Genomic DNA, 22,959 nt, shown 5'->3' on the forward strand with positions numbered 1-22,959 from the left:
TGTGCTACCACTGCCCAGTTATGAGGGTATTTCCTAATGAAGAGAAATATGCTTGACTTCTCAACTATACATGAAATTTTTAAGCTTAACTCAAAGATTACCAGCTAACTGCCTAGAGAACAGCCATGACCAACTGAGATTCAGTCTTTAACTTTTCTTAATTAAATTTAGTCAGTTATTACAGGTTTTTCTTTTACTGTTATGTATGAGTTATAATATAGGTTATAATATATATGTGTTATATATATATATTATAGGCTGCTCTCTTATTATTATATATGTGTATGTATTTATATGTATCTCACCAGAATGTTACCCTTTTCAAAGTTGAGGACCATCAATTGTATTTTCCACACACCCTAAGAACGAAGCTGGCAATTACTTAGTTGACAGAAACAAGCATGGGAGCAGTACATACTTGGTGACACAGAGTGTGTCCCTGCACTGGCTGACAAGAGTCTCTCGGTCATCTTCTCTTTGTGGTCGGACAGTAATTAATTCCATAGTGTTGCGTCTTGCACAGAATTCTCTGTTGGCTGGTTCTACCTGATGACTGATACAATTGGCCAGATTTATCCTTCCTACGGGATTCTTTAAAAACAAAATATAAAAAGTATTAGTAGAGAACAAGCAAGGTTACTTAATGCAGTAAGCATTAAGTAGTGCTTAAGTTAGCATAAAGTCAAAAAGCTGTTATTTAAAATGTAATATTTAACAACCAGAAAACAAGCAAGCATGAAGCAGCCAAGCCTAAGAAATGGCTTAGCAGCCTGGGACTCCACTTGGCTTAGGTCATACACACATCTCTCTCTGGTCAATGAACTTAGCAACCTATTGGCAGCTAGGACCTCTCACCTACGTCAGGCTGCACACACCTCTGGTTTAAACAATGAGATTAAGTTCTTCCTTATCAAACACTTGATAACAGCCAGTTTCTATTCAAATACAAAGGAACACAATTCAGGAACTATACAGGCAATGGACTGCTCCGGCTCACTTGGGTTTGGGTACATGCTCAATAATATAAATCTATGTTCCCACGTAAACTTTTGGGAAACCCCCCAATTACCATCGAATGACAATATATGCATATATACATGTGCACACGTCTGAATATGCATTCTCACAATACACGATGCACATCCAAAAACAATGTAAAGCATTAAAATATTATCTAGAAAAACTCATTTTAGATAACTGAAAGTGCCTCAAATTTTTTAAAAGTAGGATCACATATGATCCATTATAGTCCCATTATAGCAGTGGTTTTCAACTTGTGAGTCTCAACCCTTTAGCGGGTTGAATGACCCTTTCCCAGGGGTTGCCAAAGACCATCATACATATTAGATATTTACATAACAGTTTATAACAGTAGCAAAAGCACAGTTATGAAGTAGCAATGAAGTAATTTCTGGCTGGGGGGTGGACAACCACACAAGAGAATAGTATTAGGGGTCACAGCACTAGAAAGATTGAGAAGCACTGCTCCAGAAGAACTGGTGGGACTGCTCTGGAAATAACATTAGTGTGTCAAAGACAGCCTACGGCAGGATTACTCATATTAGTTATGATATGGGAGAAACCTAAGGGTCCATCAAAATAAGAATTATTTAAAAACTATGGCATATATACACAATAGGTTATTGCTCTGTCTTAGAAGAAAGCAGAGAACTTTGTAGTTTGTGAAAGATGAACAAGAATGGAGCTACAAGATATTATATTGTGGTAGCTGAAATAAAATAGGCACAAGAACCAGCCACACCATTCCTTTGCATATGCCCACAGGACTCAGCATCCTCCCCACAGACAGTTGTTCAGCCATGTTCACTGCTGCTTAATTCACAACAATTAGAACATGAAGATAACACACATGTCCTTCACCTGATGAAAGGATAACGAGAATGTGGTACACACATGCAATGGAATACTATTCAGCTGTAAAGAAAATGAAATAATGAGATTTGCAGACTAATGGATGGATTCAGAAAATATATTGAGTGAAGTAATCTAGACCCAGAAAGACAAATACTATGTTCTCTCTCTTTTGTGGCTCCCAGCGCCAAGTCCAGGTGTGACTATATGACCTGAAGTAATACAGAAGCCAAGAAAGTAAAAGGGGACAGATCATGGAGTGGGGAAAGATCCAGAGAGGGGAATAGCAGGATGCAAGTCATATGAAAGGGGAAGGGAAAAAAATGATGGGGAGGCTTAGTTAAGGGTGGGGAAGAATACTTGAAATAACTGTAGAGAATATGGTATTTACCTAAAATTGCATGTAGTAAATATAAGTGTACATGCACACACAGACAGACAGAAAGACAGGCAGACAGTTTCAATGAAGTTATGCCACTTGGGATGATAAAAGCCAGAGACTATTGAAGAAAAGCCCCAGGACCAGCAGCTCCAGAGGAATCCAAGAGACTCCCAAACAATACTGGCTACTGCTATTGCTCTTCATTGCCTCCCAGAACCTAAAAGTGAGCCCCCACTGCTGAAGATACCGTGAACTCTGGACACAGAACTTGGAGAATGCGAACTGGATCTAACCTGAAAACTATCTTTCACAACACCAGAAAGTGGTTTGTAATTAAAAAATAAATGTAAAAATTTATATTATACTTATAAAAACATTCAATGGTATCTATGAATTTGCTGGGCATACAAATAGAAACGTAAATTACCAACTGATGGCTCTTGCCAACCATGTTATGCATCTAAAAGAAATGTACAATACTTTTATGGAAAACTTCAAAAAACGACAGACAGCTTAACAGATAGCTTAACAGCTAAGGGTGCCTGACATTATTGCAGAGGACCTGGCTTCGGTTCCCAGCACCCACATCACGGGACTCACAGCAGCCAGGGATTCCAACCATCTTCTGGCCTCTGCAGGCACCTGCATGTATGTCGTGTACACACAGATGAATAACAAAACAGTGTAAATGAACCCCCCCCCCCAATATACTTCCCTTTTAACAATTAGAAACATGTATTCGGGGCTGGAGAAACGGCTCAGTGGTTAAGAGCTCTGGCTGCTTTTTCAGAGGTCCTGAGTTCAATTCCCAGCAACCACATGGTGGCTCACAACCATCCATAATGAAGTCTCGTGCCTTTTTCTGGCCTGCAGACATACATGCAGGCTGAATACTGTATACACAATAAATAAATAAATAAATATTATAAGAAAAGAAACACGTATTCAACTTAATTACCTTTTATAGACATTATTTTTTCCCTCCTTCCTTCCTTCCTTCCTTCCTTTTTGGTTTTTTGAGACAGGGTTTCTCTGTAGCTTTGGAGCTTATCCTGGAACTAGCTCTTGTAGACCAGGCTGGCCTTGAACTCACAGAGATCCTCCTGCCTCTGCCTCCCAAGTGCTGGGATTAAAGGCATGCACTACCACTGCCAGGCTTCCTATTCTCTTTTCAACAAAAGGACACCTATATATCTTACTTTATATGTTCATATTTATCATGTATTTGCAAAATAATTACTTTGTAGTATTGGAAGCTATGATATTCCTATGGTATAAGAACCAAAGTGAAGACAAAAGTTAATGACATCAAATAGTCAGGGAAATATAAAAAGGATACATATGGGTACAAGAATTTATACACGACCAATAAAACTGCCAACTCCTTTAGTAATTTTAAAAATAAATTAAAGTACCAGAGGTTATTTTTAAAATCCCAGGTTGATTAAGTCCGGATAGGACAAGAAAAAAATCATCTGGCTGCAGGTTAATAGAAATTCTTATATCCCTGTTGGTGGCAAGATAAATGATCTATTACTGGTTGCTGAGATGACAACAGCAATTAAGAAACAAGTGAGGATATTCTGATCCTATGATTTTATCAGAAAGAAATTTATCCTAAGGGAATACAAATTCAAAGCATTAAACTAGTAAAAGAAAATGTTTTGGGGCGGGGGGGGGGGGGGCTCATGGCTCCTTAGGGTTAGAGTCTATTATGACGAGGGGCATGGCAGCAAGCAATCAGGCATGGCACTGGAGCAGTAGCGAAGAACTTACAGCCTCTAATCCCCAAGCTGGAGGCAGAGAGAGCTAACTGGGAATGGCATGGGCTTTTGAGACTTCAAAGTGACACACCTCCAAAAAGGCCACACCTCCTATCCTAGTTAGGGTTCCCACTGCTGCAATGAAACACCATGACCACAACAACTTGAGGAGGAAGGGGCTTATTTGGCTTACACTTCTATATTACTGTTTATCACTGAAGGAAGTCAGGACAGGATAGGAACTCAAACAGGGCAGAGACCTGGAGGCAGAAGCTGATGCAGAGGCCAGGAGAGGTGCTGCTTATTGGCTTGTTCCCAAGGCCTGCTCAGCCTGCTTTCTTGTAGAACCTTGGACACGACCCCAGGGATGGCACCACCTACAATGGCTGTGCCCACTCCAATCACTAATTAAGAAAATGCCTTACAATAGGATCATCCTAGAGGCATTTTCTCAATTAAGGTTCCCTCCTTTTAGATAACTTGAGCTTATATGAGAATTAGCCAGTATACCTCCTAATCCTTCCCAAACAGTTCCATCAACTGGAGATCAAGCATTCAAATATATGAGCTTATGGGGGGGGGGGCATTCTCATTCAAATCATCACAATGGCCATGAGCCTCGTGGTAAAATATAAAATAATAGAAATGGGTTAATTTAAGATATAAGAGTAAGCCAGAAATACACTTAAGCTATTGGCCAAACAATATTGCAAATAATATAGTTTTCGAGTAATTATTTCATGGTCTGGGCAGCTGGGAACAGACAAGAGGCCTCCGTCTACATATTATGATGCAATGCTATTTAGTAAAATGTAATGCTGTTTAGAAACTATTAAAAACATTACAGGTATGTCTATTGCTTTACAAAGATACCTGGATATAATAAAGAGTCTGAGGATCCAGGTAAGCAGTACCAAACCCTGCTGAGTAAGTATATTAAATATAAGGCTGGGGCTCAGGGAAATGATCTGTAAATACATATATAATTACTATCACATATTTTTAGCTGTAGAAGAGTACACAAACAAAACATGAATAGTTATGTGTTAACGCATAGAAAGGGAATTAAGGGGTGGGAACAGGGGATACTTACGCATGAAGCACCAGGAAAGTCCAGCAGGACTTCCACCACTGACTAGAGTTGTATCAATTACCTTTCGCCTCTCATCATCTGGGTAAGTCCAGTAGGAGATACAGTTTCCAGAGAGAACACACCATCTTCGATGCCAGGCACCAAAACCACTAACATCTTCAAATATGGTCTGGAAGTCAATTGAAACACTGACATGAGAAAATTAAAGAAAAATGTTTTTATCTGTTATATTTTTATGTGAAAATTTGTTTGTATGAGTTTATCGTGTCTTTTACTTTAGCAATAAAAGTCAGATTGTTCTATCAAAAATGCATTTAAGAATATCTAGACCAAGCCGGGCAGTGTGGTGCTTGTGATCACTGTGAGGTCAAGGTCAGCAGAAGCTAGTAGTCCCTGTCTTGAAGTGCCACATCTTCTGAATGGCTGTCCTAATCACACACAAGTTCACTGGGATGTACAGACTTTAGACAAGAAGAATATTAGTATGTGATTAAAGGATGACTAGATTATCAAATGTGATAAAGCAGAGACTGATGTGACTGACAATCTGCCAATATAGGCAAAGCTGTCTTTAAAATTTCCTGCTTCATAAAAAAGTCTGCCAAATACTATGGGCCCGTAGGCTAGAGATGGATGCTCCAATGTTACAAAAAAATCTTTGGGTGACTGTCCAGGCAGCGAGATGTCTCTATCAATTCTAGAGTTTTGAAAGTAGCTTACAATTCACTTCCTGTTTACTTAGGTAATGTTATATCCTTCTGGTATCTTTGATGGAGTTAAAAAATAGTTATAGTTTTCCTTAGTTATGATAAAAGATAAAATAGATATCAATACTGTAATTATAATTCTTGCTTAATAACTGTTTTATTATAGGTAATTTTACTATGTTAAAGTTAAAACCTTCCTTTTTATTTAAATAGAAAAGGGGAAATGTTGTGGAAAGTCTTTCTGTCTATGTGTTGCTTTTATTGGTTAATGAATAAAAAAGCTGCTTTTAGTCAATGGCTTAACCAAATATAGCCAGGCTGTAAAAGATATATATATACAGACAGAGTAGGCGGAGTCAGAGGAGACACCATGGGGAAAAAAGACGCAAGTTGTTAGTTGGAACCTTGCCGGCAGGCCACAAACCTCATAGTAAAATATAAAATAATAAAAATGGGTTAACCAAAGATGTAAGAGCTAGCTAGCAATACACTTAAGTGATTGGCCAAGCAGTGATTTAAATAATATAGTTTCTGAGTGGTTATTTTGTGGTCTGGGCAGCTGGGAACGAACAAGCATCCTCCAACTAGCAAAAAAAAAAAAAAAAAAAAAAAGAGTGGAGCTGGGTGTGGTGGCACAAGATTTTAATTCTAGCAGAGGCAGGGAGGCAGGTGGATCTCTGAGTTCAAGGCCAGCCTGGTCTACGTAGCAAGTTCTAGAATGACCAGTGCTATATAAAACAGACTGTTAAAAAAAGCAACAAAACAAATGTAATGGCAAAATTGAGATGACCAATGTATATTCTTTGTAAAATGAGACCAATATCTCAAGAAGCCCACCACTTCTACTTTAAGTGTCACTAAGAGAAGTAGATTTACTCCCCAGTGTCCTTCCTCAGCAGCATCCTGCTACCCAACTAGTGCAAGGCAGGGATCAGTCTGAGCACTCTCCTGCCTTTTCCGTCTCACTTCCTGCAGACAAGTCACTAGGACCCACGCTTGCCTTCTCTCGTCTCTCATGTAGAGTGGCTGAGACCTAGTGAGCGAGCCCATCTTTCAGATTGCTGTTCTCTAAACCACCTTCTACACACCACTCACTGTGATTATCCTAAACCCAAAATGTGGCTATCTTCATCTCTTAAAAATCTGTAATAGTCACTCAATTGGCTTCAGAATGAAGTTCAATTTCTTTAAAATACTTGGTCCATTTCTCTAACCTCTGTCCCCAGGCTAAGCCCTTACTATCCGGAAATATTCAGCACTCTCTCCTCCTTCCCTTTGGTTGGGGTGACGGGGAAGGGACACTCAGGACACTGTCCCACTTGCCCGCAGCATCTCTCCCTGCTTCTGCTGACTTACTAAGCAGCTTATGCTCTCTCAGTTCCCAGCAGTGCGCCCTCTGCTTTCTCTTATGATGTAATGCACTTGTAGGTTCACTTCCTTCCTCCATACTAAATTAAAGCTCCTCCTGGACCAGCAAGATGGCTTAGTGGATAACGGCTTATGACTTAAGTTTGATCTCCAGAACCCTCAAGGTAAAGAGAACCAATTTCTGCAACTTATCCTCTGAACTCCATAAACACACTGTGGCATACATGTGCACTTCCCAAATAAATAAATATAATTAAAAATTTTAAAGCCAATTTAAAGAGATTCTTTTCTGTGTCTAATTATATCCTAACACCAGTACAGTCAGTGGCTTAGAGGGAAACGCAACAAATCCTTACAAAACCAATTTATCATGTGATCATATAGGCTTTCTTCCTTCAGGAAGGCAAAAGACGGTAAAGAAGAACAGAGATGTTACTCACTAGGAAACCTTTCTCTTCAACACTTGAATTCACTTGACAGCTGATTTTTAAGCAGATATGACCTTCCAAAGGAGATAAAAAAGGTACCTGTGAAGAAAAAGGGGAACTTATTTGTAAAATCGTTTCAAAGTTTGATCTTTCTTGATAAATCATGAACACAAAATACTATACTATGAAAATACATTACATTCTAAAGCTGAAGTATAAAAGAGCCACTGGTTCCTCAGCAATAGATACTTTTAATTAAAGAATAAATTCATTCAAGGTAGAATTTTACAAAAACAAAAGTTCCAAGATCCAAATTAATGAGAAAAGAAAGGAGATTTGAGACTAGGAGCTGCCGACTCCTTTATTGGGAGACACTCAGGAGTCTGGATAGACCAGCACTGTACACTCCTACAATGCAGCAGTACTTAGCAATAAAGACAAATAAGCCACACAACAGGAAAGCCAATCCTTAAATCTATATGAAATTGCAAGGACTGCAAGTAAGTAATCAAAACCATCAAAAAGAACACATGGAGGAATCATACTTCCCAGTTTCACAAATTAATTCAAAGTTGAAATAATGGACACAGTATGAAAGCAGCAGATAGAGAGATCAACACACGGGCACACGAAACAGAACCGAGAGCCAAGAAAGAACTGAAGCTGTGCCAGAGGCGGAGGACTGCGTGGCATGCACAAAGCCTGACCCAATCTGCAGTAATCAAAGACAGAGACCAGAAATAACCCCACATATTGATATGTGATTATTTTTTGCCAATTAATTTTTGAAAACTGTGCCAAGACTATTCTAAGAAACAAGCAGTCTTGAGCAAATGGTAGTGAGAAAACTGGAAATTCACATGCAGAAGTGTAGGCTGGTGTCTTCATCGGGTTCCCACTGCGACTCAAAGCAACTTGGAGGGAAATGGATGTATTTCATCTTACACTTCCAGTCACCGTCCACCCCTGAGAGAAGCCAGGGCAGGAACGGAGGCAGGAACTGAAGCAGAAGCCGTGGAGAAGTGCTGCCGACTGGCTTGCTCAGCCTTTTGTCTTATGTAGCCCAAGACCACCTGCTTAGTAGTGCCAGTGCCCACTGTAAGCTGCAGCCTTCCACGTCAATCAAAGAAAATGTCCCACAGGCTTGCCCACAAGCCAAACTGGTGGAAGTATTTTCTCAATTGAGGTTTCTTTCGTTTTCTCTTTCTTTCTTTTTCTGGTATTTTTTTTGAGACAGGGTTTCTCTGTGTCTCTCTGGCTGTCCTATAACTCACTTTGTAGACCAGACTGGCCTTAAACTCACAGAGATCCGTCCGCCTCTGCCTCCTTGAATGCTGGGATTAATGGTGCGCGCCACTATCGCCTGGCTCAGTTGAGGTTTCTTAATCTCAAATGATTCTAGTTTATGCCAACATGAGAAGAAAAAAAAAATCCTACTAAGCAGAACAGCTGAACCTCGACCTCATAACATCAATGTTAACTTAGAATAGATTATGACTTAAATATGAAAGCTACTATCACCAAAAGAAGAAAATACAGAAGTAAAATTTCATGCTCATAGATTTAGCAATGAATTGTCAGATAAGATATAAAAAGCACAAGTAAGATGAAAAAAAACAGGCTTTATCAAAATTAAAAACCTTTCAGAAAAGAGGGTCCTCAGAAATTAAGAGCACAGAGACTCATAATCTGCTAAAATTTAGAGAACAAAGGACTGCCGCGTGAAGGAAGGGGCAATAATCTAACAGGGAGAGGAGGGGTGGTGTGGGACGCACCGGCTTCAGGGATCCCTGCATCATAACATGGCCACTACATCCCTGAACTCTTAAGGGCTGTGGCCACCCGCTCAGGAGCTCTGCAAGATTAGGCCTGTCAGCATTCTGTCTCGGAAGGGGGAGATGCTCATAGGGCCCCACCCCTCCCTGGGGATTTACAGGGAGATGAACGGTGGGGAGGGAAGACATCTTCAGTGGTGTAGTCACAAAAGGGGCTAGGGTTTCTGGAGGGAATGTGCAAGTATGAAAAAAAAAACAAACTAAAATGCACTAATATGTATATTAATATGCTAACAGAAACATCTAAAAACAATGAACACAATTACAGCCCAGAGTAGTGGCACAAATTTCATCTACACAGGAGGAGGCGGAGTGGAGTCTGGGATAGAGTTCAAGCTCATCCTCAGATACAAGGCAAATTCAAGGCCAGACTGGACACCTAAGGCTTTGTCTCAAAACAACATAAACAAAAACAGGGCCACCAAGATGGCTCCCTGGGCAGAAATGCTTGCCACCAAGCCTTACAGCCTGTATTTCATTCCCAGGAATTGACACAGGGGAAGGAAAGACTGTCCTTGAACTTACATGAGTGCTATGGCATGCACAAGCACACGCACAAAGTAAATAAACGTAATTTAAAAAGAACTATCATGACACCTCTTACCATGAGACATTTGCACTACTCACATGTCAATCAAATGATCCACATGTGGGCTGGAGAGATGGCTCAGTGGTTAAGAGCATTGCCTGCTCTTCCAAAGGTCCTGAGTTCAATTCCTAGCAACCACATGGTGGCTCACAACCATCTGTAAAGAGGTCTGGCGCCCTCCTCTGGCCTTCAGGCATACAGACAGAATATTGTATACATAATAAAATAAATAAATATTAAAAAAAAATTAAAAAAAAATGATCCACATGTGTCGTGCCTGGAAAAGCCAAAGAATTCAACAGCAAAAGAGCCAAAAGACAAACTCAATGCAAATCAGACTCACAAGAAAGGTGGTTACGGTGGCTCAAACTCACAGCCCTAACCGGAGAAATGCCTGAAATGGAGGGCAGAGCCTGTCTCAAACCAGTAAGCCACTTCATAGCTCCTAGGAAGGTCATGTCTCAAAAAGAAAAACCCTGGAAGTGGAACCTCCTATTACTGTGGTTCTTTATAAGGATAATCCAGACTATCATTATGATTCCCCAGTCACATTCCTGGATATACACACAACCACAGAATCAAGCTAAAATGACAGAAACAACTCAAACATCACAGAAGAACTCAAAGTTTTGGAGACATGGGTTTATCTTGGAAAAAAGAGATGATAGCTGAACATGCCCATCAATGTATTAAGTGCCACTAAACTGTTCATTTAAGTTTGTACTTTTGTTGAATGAATTCTAACTCAATGAATCATTTCCAATTTATTGATCTGTGTCGAGGGTTGTTTTTCTGTTTTTCTTTTTTCAAGACTGTTAGGATCCAGTGCGAGCGAGTTCAAGGAACTCCACGGCAGGTGAGAGACAGATATGCTATACAGACCATGCTTACAAACGTTTTTATTGGGAGACAGGGAATGGGAAAGGGGGGGAGGGATGGAGAGAGAGAGATAGAGAGATAGAGATAGAGAATCACAAAATCACAAATAAGCCTGTCTGCCTCTTGGGGGTGGGGGAGAGCTGGAATGGGTGGAGCTTGTCTCTTAAAGGGACCTTTTGTGCATGCCTGCAGAGCCTTAAACAGCTATGCAGTGCATGGCGTAGGTAATCTAGGGCACTGGCTGACTAAGTATTTGTCTGAATTGCTACTAGGTGCATCCTGTCAGGTGACAGGGGGCTGGCCAGCATAATGCCTGAATCCTAAGGAAGACAGGGCCTCACTTAGTCCAGGCTGACCTTAAACTCAGAGAGGTCTATCTACCTCTGCTTCAAGTACAGGGATTAAAGATGTAAACCATGACACCCAGCTGATCGTTTTCGAAACAATGAACTCCTAACACATAACATGAATAAACCTCAAAACCTATAACGTTGAGCAAAAGGGGTTAGACTAAAAGACCGCACATGTTCCTAAAGGAAGTTTAACACGGAGCCAAAATAACGCATGAGGGCAGAAGTGAGAACAGGCGTCTGTGTGGCTGGGGCTGATAACAAGGGATGGTAGAAATGCTGTATACCGTGCTTGGTGTACACTTGTCAAAACTCACTGAATTTTGCCTTAAGTTCTTTATATTTACCTAAATTTAAAAATTTTTTACACAGTTTACCATCTGGACTATTTTATCTGGTTTTCATTTGTGTGTGCGCACATAGCACACTTGTGGAGGTGAGAGGACAACTTGATGGAGTCTGTTCTCTCCTTCTACCTTTACATGGTTCCCGTGACCAAACTCAGGTCCACAGGCTTGTCATCCTACCTGCCCCTTGAATAAAATGTGCATAGCATGACGACAGTCAGTCAACTGTGGGTGTTCTTTCTATTACTGCAGATGAGCTTTCATGTACATCACTTGTCACAAGAAAACAAGTTTGTTTTAAAGGAAAGAAATTTAAACACATAAATATTCTTAACCAGTTATGATTCAACTTATGGCATTTGATACTGTGCAATAAGTAAATATGCACTTAGCAGAAACTGTCTTTGAATTTTATCTTTCCCAGGCTAACGAGACGCAGTACAGCTCTCTGTTGAGTCTCTCGGGGCTGGACATCATTGCCCGTCACAGGTTCTCATCAGCCACAGAGAGGGGACTGTTACTTTAGAGCATCTCATGTCTTTGGCAAGCTTTTACTAATTAAAAAATTTGGCAAAGTGCATGAGATACTCCTTACTTTCTTATACAATAGGATTTATGTTAGATAAATTTGTTCAAGCACAGGCTAATGTTTATGGAGGGAGGGCTAAGCCATGCTTAGTAGGTTTAGGTATCTTAAGTGATTTTCAATTGATGATGAGATTATCAGGATATGAAGTCATTTCAAGTGAAGAAGCACCTATTATCAACACACACAAACACACCATTGAAACAGGGACCCCAAAACAATGGACTAATCACTCTATTTCTAAGCTCAAAATCCTGTCATTCTGATGGTTTTACTTCATCACTGTTTTCCCTAAAATATTTGAACTGACATTTCCACTTCCTAAAGGAAACCTCTCTCTATATAAGAGGCTCCTTCAAGTCAGCTGAACTTTGGAACACCCTTTTCTCAGAAACATATAAAGCAAAAGTATTCTGGATGTCGCATTGGATTTGAGACTGCAACTGACTGAGATTCACCATTTAAGTGCCAGGACTCAGCCTTTAAATTAGTTTTCAGCCTAGATAACACAAAAATCTACTACTTGGGGTTCTGGGGATCTAACTCCCTCCTTGCGACCTCTGCAGGAACCAGGCACACACATGGTACACATACACATATGCAGCCAAAACACTCATACACATAAAAACAATTTTAAAATATCATACCAATAGTTCTTTTAGTCTATCAAATATAGTCAAATTAGAATAATTTTATCAGAAAAATAATCAACATGAATATAGATTTCAAAAAATTATAAAATGTAGGCTGGGAATGCAGCTTAGTTGGTAGAGTGCTCGCCTAGTGTGCATGAAGCTCTGGGTTTGATTCCCAGCACCCAATGTTAAGCCGTGAAGACCAATGGGCTGTGATTCCAGCACTTGGAAGGTTGCTAGGTAAGAAGTTGACAGTCATCTTTTGGCTACATAGTAAGTTCAAATCCAGCCAAATATAAATGAAACCCTGTCTTAAAAAAAAAAAAAAGCCAGGCGGTGGTAGCACTGCCTTTAATTCCAGAGCTCAGGAGACAGAGGCAGGTGGATCTCTCTGTCTGAGTCCAGCCTGGCCTACAGAGCAAGTTCCAGACAACCAGCCAAAGCTGTTGCATAAAGAAACCCTGTCTCAAACAACAACAAAGAAGCACAAAATGGAAGGAAGTATATATAGTAAATTCTAAAGTAAACCTACAAGGAAAACAATGAGAAAATTTAAAACTTATAGTTTTCTTTATATAGTTTATGAAAGAAAACTTTATATAGTTTATATATAAAGAAAACCTTACATAGTTTATGAAAGAAAACTTTCATAATTTAGAATTATGAAAGTATATTAAAAGACGCCCATATATAAGAGCCCAAAGAATGAATTTTTTGTTTCTACATGCATATTGTTAATTATTCAAATAAACAAAAAAATATACAAGAGTGGTTATGGAAACAAACACACATGGACCAAAAATCAAGGATTGGTTATTGTTTTGAAGAGAACATTAGTTCTTTTTTAAAATTATTAAGTTCAACTTATTCATCAGAACATATACTTAACCAGCAGCTTTAACATAACATGATTAAGAAATAATACAGGCAGAAAATGATTTCTTAAGCACATTAATTTTAAGTAAAGAAAATAAAGCAACCTTTTCCTGGAACAAATAGCCCAGTAGCTCCTGTTCTCTTACATCAAAATTTATCTAAAATAAACAAAAAAGAAAACAAAAAGAAAACAAAAAAATCCAGAATCACTCAATGTGTTAAGACTAGTCAAATTACTAAATAAAACTCACATACAATTTTAGCTATTAGCATGTTAAAATAATTTTTGCATTAGCAGTAGTAAAAATTAAATCATGGTCAGCACTGTCTATTAATATTTCCATAGTTTTAATGTTAGGCTGACTAGTATTAATCTAATATCCCCTACGGGGAAGTAAGAGCCATGAGAATGAAGTTACCAGCACAGCTTGCATGAAAGCTGGGGTCGGCCTCCAGTGCTACCAGAGAAGGAGATATAAACTACAATCTGCCCGAACGACAGAAGCCCAGCCTCTCTTCAGCAGTTTAACCTCTCTGTTCTGACTACAGAAACCCAATACAAAGTACCCAAAGGCTGCATGCTCTCTCCACCCGGGAAGAATTTTCACAGTCCACCTGAAGTCAATAGCCATTAGAGATGGAGAAGGTAAACAGGAAAGGGGGGCAGTGGAGGAGGTGGGAAGTCAAGCAAGTACTAGAACACAATCAGGCTAGGCACAGTATCCCAAGCTGGGAGTCTCAGCAATTCAGAGGTAGGGATGGAAGGCTGGGAGTTCTGGGTCAGCCTCGGCCACACACAAGATTGATGGTAGCCTGGGCTATGGGAGTCCTTAACTCAAAAACAAAAACCCCAGGAAAAAAATCTACCATTAGAAGGAATAAATTCTAGTGTCCACATCACAGTGGGAGGATTATTTGCATAATAACCTATTAAGTATTTTAAGAAAATACTAAGACAGGATCTCAAAAGTTCTAAACAGTAAAGAATGAACAGATATAAAATCTAATTATCTTGACTGGATCAGACACACTGTGCACATGTGTTAAAGTAAATACGCAAATTATTACATGCCAATAAAAAATTTTAATTAAGATTTAAAAACTCTATTTTTTAAAAAAATCTGTATTTAAAAAACAGTCACTATATTTATGTATCTATCAGGAGTCAATCTGAGCGAGCTCCCTACCACAGTCTATTTCAATGCTCACTCACCTCACACTATGGTGAGAAGCACTCCACAGTGAAAAGTACAGACCTGAAGTCTGAAGCGTAAAATTTAGGAAGGAAGAATGGGAAAGATCTCGTAAATTAAAAAGCTGTGACTGGCACATGCCTATAATCCCAACAGTGAGAGGTTAGGGCAGGAGGACCAAGGAAGTTCTAGCCTGGGCTATTTAGCAAGTTTTGGGCAAGCCTCAATGACACAGCAGGAACTTGTCCTATAAAATATATAAAGCTAAATCCATAACATATTGAATTGTTTCAAAATATAAACAATACCTAAATGCGACACTTAATGTTAATCAGAATTGTCACAGAAACTAGACCAAAGATTTTATTTAAATCTATTTAATAGTATCAATATGCAAAATACTTCCAACATATATCACTCATGTATACCTCTATCTATTAAAATGTACAATTCTAAGAATGTGTATTTAAGCCAAAGATTTCAAACATTTGAAAGTATTTTGGAATTTCTATAGACTAATATTTTTAAGTGTACACACAATCATAAGTCTAGTAGAGTTACCTTGTCCAAAGCAAACTTAGTGTCTCCAACGGAAGATAATGACAGTGTATGAGATCCAACAAGGGTAAAGTTGCTAGTGCGCACAGCACCGAGACCTCCTGGACTGGCCATAACTGTAGAGAAATGCAGCAAAATTTAGTTCAGTTTGGCTTTCCTAAGTTTGAATAGAAATGGCCCCATAGGCTCATGTTTCAATGCTTAGTTCTCAGCTGCTAAATCATTTGAGAAGTATGAGGGTGTGTGACCTTGCTAGAATAGCCTTGCTGTGTGGCCTCATGGGAGATGTATCACTGGGAGTGGGCTTTGAGATTTAAACAGCCCATGCCAAGCCCAGTCTCAACCTCTTTCAACACCTACCTCCCAATGCCCCAAACCACTGCCTGTGGATCAGAAAGTAAAGCTCTCAGTTATAGCCTGTCTGGTGCCTGCCATGATGATGGACTCACCCTCTGAAACTGGAAGCAAATCCCCAATTAAATGCCTTTTTTTCTAAGTGATGCTTTGGTCATGGTCTCCACAGCATTAGCAAGGTGACCATGACACTAAGTAATAAGCAATGACTTCTCACTATCCACAAGTATGAAATAAAACCTGCCAGAGAGAATCTGCCTCATTTTCCTTTTCATTCTTTGTCTTTTGTGACAGGGATGCATCCCTTTGGCCAGGCAGGCTGAAGTACAGACTGCCCAGAATGGCCATGAAAGCACAGCAATCCTCTTGCTTCAGCTTTTCCAGGATCGAGATCACTCACAAGTTTGAGGCTCCATGTGCAATGTCCTCCAGTTTTACTTTAGTGTATTTGATTGTTTGTGTGCACGTGCAGTCTTGTGAGGATCAAGAGAACAATTTGAGCCGGGCAGTGGTAGCGCACACCTTTAATCCCAGCACTCGGGAGGCAGAGGCAGAGGGATCTCTGTGAGTTCGAGACCAGCCTGGTCTACAAGAGCTAGTTCCAGGACAGGCTCCAAAGCCACAGAGAAACCCTGTCTCGAAAAAACAAAACAACAACAAAAAAGAACAATTTGACAAGTCAGTTCTTTTCTGCCATGTTGTGGCACCCCAGGATCAAACTCAGACCTTAAGGCCTACATATAAGAATCTACCTGCTCAGCCATATCACTGTCTCACCTCAACTTTAAATATGGAAGAAAATCAAAGATCAAGCTTTCCTAACAAAAGAAAAGTATTTAATTATTTTTAACTGAAATGCAGGCACTTCTTAACATTTGGTAAAATTATGTTTTTATTGACACAGAACCTAAAAATTTTGACATAAAGCAAATTCCCCATAAAAAATTCAGAGAAGCTGACCAGCTAGATGGCTCAGTAGGTAAAGGCATTTGCCAAGCCAAACCTTACGGCCCAGTTTCCATCACTGGAACCTATAAAGTGTAAGAAGAGAACAAACTCTGACCTATATATGTGCATGTATACACAGACACATATCAGTAAATAAAATGACAAGAAATATGGAAAAGACTCCCTTACTATTGGTAATCCTGAGTGATCTTAGTAACTTTCTTGTACCACAGTTGAGAGAACAAACACACAACATAAATGAGGCCAGTTCCATCACAACCCACTTTGAAAACCTGAGCCTAAATTCATTACAGAGGACTTTTCTTGTTCACTAGCAACCCAGTTCCCAGGGCCCTAGAGAGATGCTTTGTTGACATGTTACAATGCTAGTTGAAATCAGTAAGTTACAGAAGCAAACCAGTTGGGCGGTGGTGGCACATGCCTTTAATCACAGCACTCGGGAGGCAGAGGCAGGCGGATCTCTGTGAGTTTGAGGCCAGCCTGGTCTACAAAAGCTAGCTCCAGGATAGCTAGGACTGGTACACAAAGAAATCCTGTCTCGAGAAAAACCAAAAAAGAAGCCAACTCCATGGTGTTGATAATAAAAAAAGTGAAGCAGGGCTGAAATTACTAAGTGACTAGTCATGACTGCTGCAATCTGAAAAAACCCTTAATGATTAGCTTATATTGCTGCCTAACAAATCAGACTACAATCTATTCTGGCCAGTAATAAAAAAAATTCCTGTAGGAAATGTTTTCCTGTGGCTGGAGAGATGGCTCAATAGTTAAGAATGCTCAATGTCCTTACAGGGGACCAGAGTTCAATTTCCAGCACTTATTAAGGGGTGGCTCACAATTGCCTTTAACTCTAGCTCCAGGAAATCCAACATCCTCTTCTGGCCTCTATGTGCACCTGCATTGCACATGGAGATATGTACGTGCCAACAGGCATGCACACACACACGCACACACACAATTAAAATTAAAAATCTATCTTAAGGGGCTAGAGAAGCAGTTCAGTGCTTAAGAGCACTGGACCTTCTTTAGAGAACCCAGGTTTAATCCTTAGTACCTATAAGAGATTCATAGCCACCTGTAACTTCAGTTCCAGAGGAGCCACACACAAATACACATCACATGAAAAAAATTTTTAAAACTCTTAAAAAAGAAAATAATTTTTCAAATCAAATCAAGAAGGCATATGTATATGGGTGTGCATGGTTGGATAAATTTTTGTTTGTTTGTTTTTTTGTTTTGTTTTTCGAGACAGGGTTTCTCTGTAGCTTTGGTGCCTGTCCCGGAACTAGTTCTTGTAGACCAGGCTGGCCTCGAACTCCCAGAGACCTGCCTGCCTCTGCCTCCCGAGTCTGGGATTAAGGCGTGTGCCACCACCCGCCTAGCATGGTTGGATATATTTATAAAGGTATGAAACTGCTAAATTTACTTATTCTAAAGCTTCAAATAGTTTAGATCCACTCACCTGAAGAATGAAGGTTGCTTTTCTAACAAAAAAAAAAAGATGAAGAAGACACATTAATTATCTATTATTTAGTATGAAATAAAGTACAAAATTTTAACACTACAAGGACTACAGTTGAGAAAACACGCTTCCTATATAAGTTCCAATAATTAACATTCACTTACTTTGAGAAAGTCTGTCTTTGTAGTCCATATTGGACTTGCCCCTGCTTCTGTCTCTCAAGTCCTGGGACCCGTCAGTGCATTTTAAAGACTTCTATACTAGTGAAGGCTAAAGCTAGTTTCTTAATTTGTAGTATTATTAAAAATGTAGATTTATCAAGAGAATTTGAGTTTTAGAAAAATTCTACTTACTGAAGTTATAGATGTGAGAAGTCTCTTTGGAGTAATAGCCTGGAAAAGGAGAGAGCTTAGCATATTTTCTATTAAATATTGCAATTCAGAGCTTTAATGTTCTTGCACAGAAAATAACTGTTAAATATAAACATTACAGACCACACCAAATTCCTTTATCAAGGCTTTTCAAACACTGCTTTACTCTTTGAAAGTAGCGCGCGCGCATGTGTATAATGTTCTCTCCACTTCTACCTGTGTGTGTGTATAATGTTCTCTCCACTTCTACCTGTGTGTGTGTTTGTGTGTGTGTGTGTGTATAATGTTCTCTCCACTTCTACCTGTGTGTGTGTGTATGTATAATGTTCTCTCCACTTCTACCTGTGTGTGTGTGTGTGTATAATGTTCTCTCCACTTCTACCTGTGTGTGTGTGTGTGTGTGTATAATGTTCTCTCCACTTCTACCTGTGTGTGTGTATAATGTTCTCTCCATTTCTACCTGTGTGTGTGTTTGTGTGTGTATGTATAATGTTCTCTCCACTTCTAACTGTGTGTGTGTGTGTGTGTGTGTATAATGTTCTCTCCACTTCTACCTGTGTGTGTGTATAATGTTCTCTCCACTTCTACCTGTGTGTGTGTGTATAATGTTCTCTCCACTTCTACCTGTGTGTGTGTGTGTGTGTATAATGTTCTCTCCACTTCTACGTGTGTGTGTGTGTGTATAATGTTCTCTCCACTTCTACCCAACAAAAAATTTAGAATAAAGGAAGACTTTAAAACTGGGGAGAGAAAAAAATTTTCTTTTTTGGTTTTTTGAGACAGGGTTTCTTTGGGTAGTCCTGGCTGTCCTGGAACTCACTCTGTAGACCACGCTGTCCAAGATCTGCCTCCCAAGTGTTTGGATTAAATTCATGTGCCCCCACCACCCAGCCAGAAGAAATGTCTAATGACTTAGGAAGAAAACAAAAGAGCAAAGATTAGAAAGGCGGAAACCAAGACCCCAGTAATCATATTTCTCAACCTTGGCCTGTGCAGACCTGCCGAGACAGGAGCACAAAGGAGCTGAAGTAAGCTATAAACTCAATTTTTAAGCAATATTCAGAAAATAAGATATTTGCATGTATTAGAAGGGCCCTGATTACACTTATCATAATGACTTGTGTATGTTTACATTCTACAGTCATACCTATACTTAATTCAGTAAATAGAAATTTGGATCCTGTAACTGATTTAAAAAAAAAAGAAAACTTTAAATCACCGAAACTTACCAGAGAGTGGCACCATTAGAAGGTGTGGCCTTAGAGTGTGTGGCCTTGTTAAAGGAAGTGTCACAGGGGACGGACTTGAAGGTTTCAGAAGCTCAAGCCAGGCCCAGTCTCTCTCTCCTGCTGCCTGCTGATTCAGATGTAGAACTCAAGCCACCTCTCTAGCACCGTGTCTGCCTGCCATGTTTCCTGCTGTGACCATAACGGACTAAACCTGAACATAAGCTAGCTCCAATTAGATGCTTCCCTTATAAGCATTGCATGGCCACAGAGTCTCTCACAGCAATAGAACACTGACTTAGATGCTTTTACTAGGTCTCTGTAACTCTCACCTTGGACTTTAATGCTTTCTTCTTCTTATCAGGGCCTGATGAATCTTTCTTTTGTACCTACACACAAATCCAAAGCATAACGATCTTAAAATTTGGTATTATTAAGGAAATATATTATTGTTCATTTCAGAAAGCTTTTTAACTGCTTACCAAGCTGTAAACTTCAACATTTATTTCAAAGTCATTGGAAACATCATTCCTGGAAAAAAAAAAGTATTAAATAAAACTGTAATAAAAAACTAAACTCATGTCTTTAAAAACAATGCACAAACACGGTTACAAGACTCAAAGTAAAAGATTCCATCGTATACAACTAAACCTGTAAAGAATGATAAAAAAAATGGTAAAACATGTATTTTCTAAGATATAGTTCGGAGATACTTGTGTTACTAATAATAAAGTAAGGCCAGTGAGGTAAATGTGCCTGCCACCGAGGTTGCATGAGCACTGAACTCTATCCCAAGACCGGCAGAGCAAAGAGGACTCCCACAAGCTGTCCTTCTGACTCCCTCATTCCTGGGCTGCTGTATGCAGGCAATTTTAGAAGTTTATAGAATAAATAATACTAGTAATGATAAAAGCAGAAAGATTTTTTAAAAATAAGATTTTGACTGCAGTTTAATATGTATTTGATACTAATTATCTTTTAGCGATAATAAAATATTGTTACAGCTAGGCAAGATTGCGCATGCCTTTAATTCCAGCACTTGGAAGACAGAGACAGGCAGATCTCTGAGTTTGAGGCCAGCCTGGTTTACAGAACAAATACCATGATAGCCAGGACTACAAGGAGAAACCTTGTCTTGAAAACTCAACTCAAAAATAAAAAAATATTATGTGATTTAAAGCATCTATAAAAATAATGGTGCAAAATACTGAAGCACAATACATACTGCATATCTATAGTCAAAAAAGTATCAATATATATAAATCAGTATAAATCAGAAAGACGAGCTAAACCTGAACAACTGAAAATTGAGTTATCTGTTCATATTTAAAGAATAAACAGGGGTCCAGATGATGGCTCAGAAGCTAAAGGGGCTTGCTGCATAGGCCTAGCAACCTAAGTTCAATACCCAGAGCTCACATAAACGCAGAAGGAGAGAACAGATTCTAGTTATCCTCTAACTTCCACACATTCACTATTAAACACAAACTCATGCACCCACATCATGCAAGTATACACACACACAGATAATAATCACAAATACATTCTTAAAGATTAATTATTTTTATTTTATGTGTACGGGTGTTTTGTCTACATGCATGTCTATGGATCACACCTGTATGTGGTGGCTGCAGAAGTTAGAAGACAGCATTGGATCCTCAGGAACTAACTAGAGCTACAAATTGTTGTGAGCTGCCACAAGGATATTGGGAACTAAACTTGGTCCTCTGAATAATAGCCTATGTTCTTAACCATTGGGCCATTTCTCCAGAATCTCATAAATAAACTTAAAAGGAAAAAGAAAAAAGAAGAGGAAGAGGAAGAAGAAAGGGAAAAAATTTGCGGGAGGTGCTTCAAGGGCCTATCTCCAACCGAGACACTGGCAGCTGATGGTTACTGGGGTGGGGGAAGACATGGGGCATTTTTTTCAGTGGGGCAATCACTGATAAGTTGCCCATGCTATTGTAAGTAACCCCTTACCCATGGTCCTGTGCAACCCTAATTTAAACTCATTAGCTCACTGAATAATAACTAAAATAGACAAATTAAGGGGATGCATGTGGTAGAGTACCTGCCTAGTTCACAAGGTCCTAGGCTTGGTTTTAGTACTACCAAAATGAAAAGACAAAGGACTGAGAGTAGATGGACAACAAAGGGATCAGCAGAGTGAGATGAGACAAAAAAGGGTAGTGGGGAGCTAATATAACCAAAAATATATTATTTGCAGGAATTAAAATAACATGTCATTATATATAACATATGCTAATAAAAATATTGCATTAATTATAATAAATTAGCAAACAATCATAAATACATTTTAAATACTATAAAAGTTTGGGGTCTGGCAGTGGCAGGTAGATCTCTGAGTATGAGACCAGCCTGATCTAGAGAGTGAGTCCCAGGACAGCCAGGGCTACACTGAGAAACTATCTCGAAAAATACGCCCCCACACCAAAAAAAAAAAAAATCTATAAAAGTTTGGGATGTAGTTTGCTGGTAATGCATGTTTAGCATGCACAAAGCTGAGTTCCATCCCATGCACTACAACAGATAAAACGAGATCATAAGTTATCAGTCAAATGCCGAGACTGTCTCACTCTATTTAAAGAAAAACTTGTCTGAATCATGAGATACTCAATTTACTTACAGAGTAAATGTGGTGGCAAATGTCAGAGCGTCACCACTCAGAGAGTTTGAAGTACTTGCTAATGGTGTGGCGACCATATGGTCAGCTCCAGCTTTTAGCATAATTAAGTAGTAGTAATTTGATGCATCTGTAATAAGCAACCACATTGCAAAATTAGCAAAGGAGGATCAAACTTCGCTAGACAACATTCTAGAGAATCAAAAGTCATACTGCACTTGACCCACATAAAATTTATATTTACAATGTCTAAGATCAAATTTCTCAAAATAAAAAAACTAAGAAAGACAAGCTGATACCTATGGTCCAGGAATAAACATCAAGTCTTCTACTTACATAAAGCAAAATAACTTCATTCTACATTCTTCCCTTTCTGCTATAATCTATTAGGCAGTAATAAGTATATTCCTCTAAAAGGTAAATTATGATTTGTTATTTCAAAATTGACATTTAAAAACCATTAAGGGTTACTCAG

The 22,959-nt window shown here is 39.1% G+C and overlaps 1 protein-coding gene across 3 annotated transcripts in view; it reads right to left on the reverse strand.

Annotated features, from left to right (window-relative positions):
- Anln (anillin actin binding protein) overlaps nucleotides 1–22,959 on the reverse strand; it is a 61,207-nt gene that overhangs the window by 2,891 nt on the left and 35,357 nt on the right. For all 3 annotated transcript variants that reach the window (XM_041657279.1, XM_041657278.1, XM_041657277.1), the window contains 9 exons: nucleotides 22,488–22,614; nucleotides 20,323–20,371; nucleotides 20,173–20,229; nucleotides 18,597–18,635; nucleotides 18,244–18,265; nucleotides 15,465–15,577; nucleotides 7,626–7,712; nucleotides 5,172–5,279; nucleotides 419–591 (listed from right to left, as the gene is read on the reverse strand). In XM_041657279.1, the coding sequence (XP_041513213.1) occupies nucleotides 419–591; nucleotides 5,172–5,279; nucleotides 7,626–7,712; nucleotides 15,465–15,577; nucleotides 18,244–18,265; nucleotides 18,597–18,635; nucleotides 20,173–20,229; nucleotides 20,323–20,371; nucleotides 22,488–22,614 (775 nt within the window). The remainder of the gene's footprint in view (nucleotides 1–418; nucleotides 592–5,171; nucleotides 5,280–7,625; nucleotides 7,713–15,464; nucleotides 15,578–18,243; nucleotides 18,266–18,596; nucleotides 18,636–20,172; nucleotides 20,230–20,322; nucleotides 20,372–22,487; nucleotides 22,615–22,959) is intronic.

Source organism: Microtus oregoni, unplaced genomic scaffold, assembly GCF_018167655.1.
Source record: "Microtus oregoni isolate MIOR12 unplaced genomic scaffold, Mior012 000008F_ref0000371, whole genome shotgun sequence".
Classification (NCBI taxonomy): domain Eukaryota; kingdom Metazoa; phylum Chordata; class Mammalia; order Rodentia; family Cricetidae; genus Microtus; species Microtus oregoni.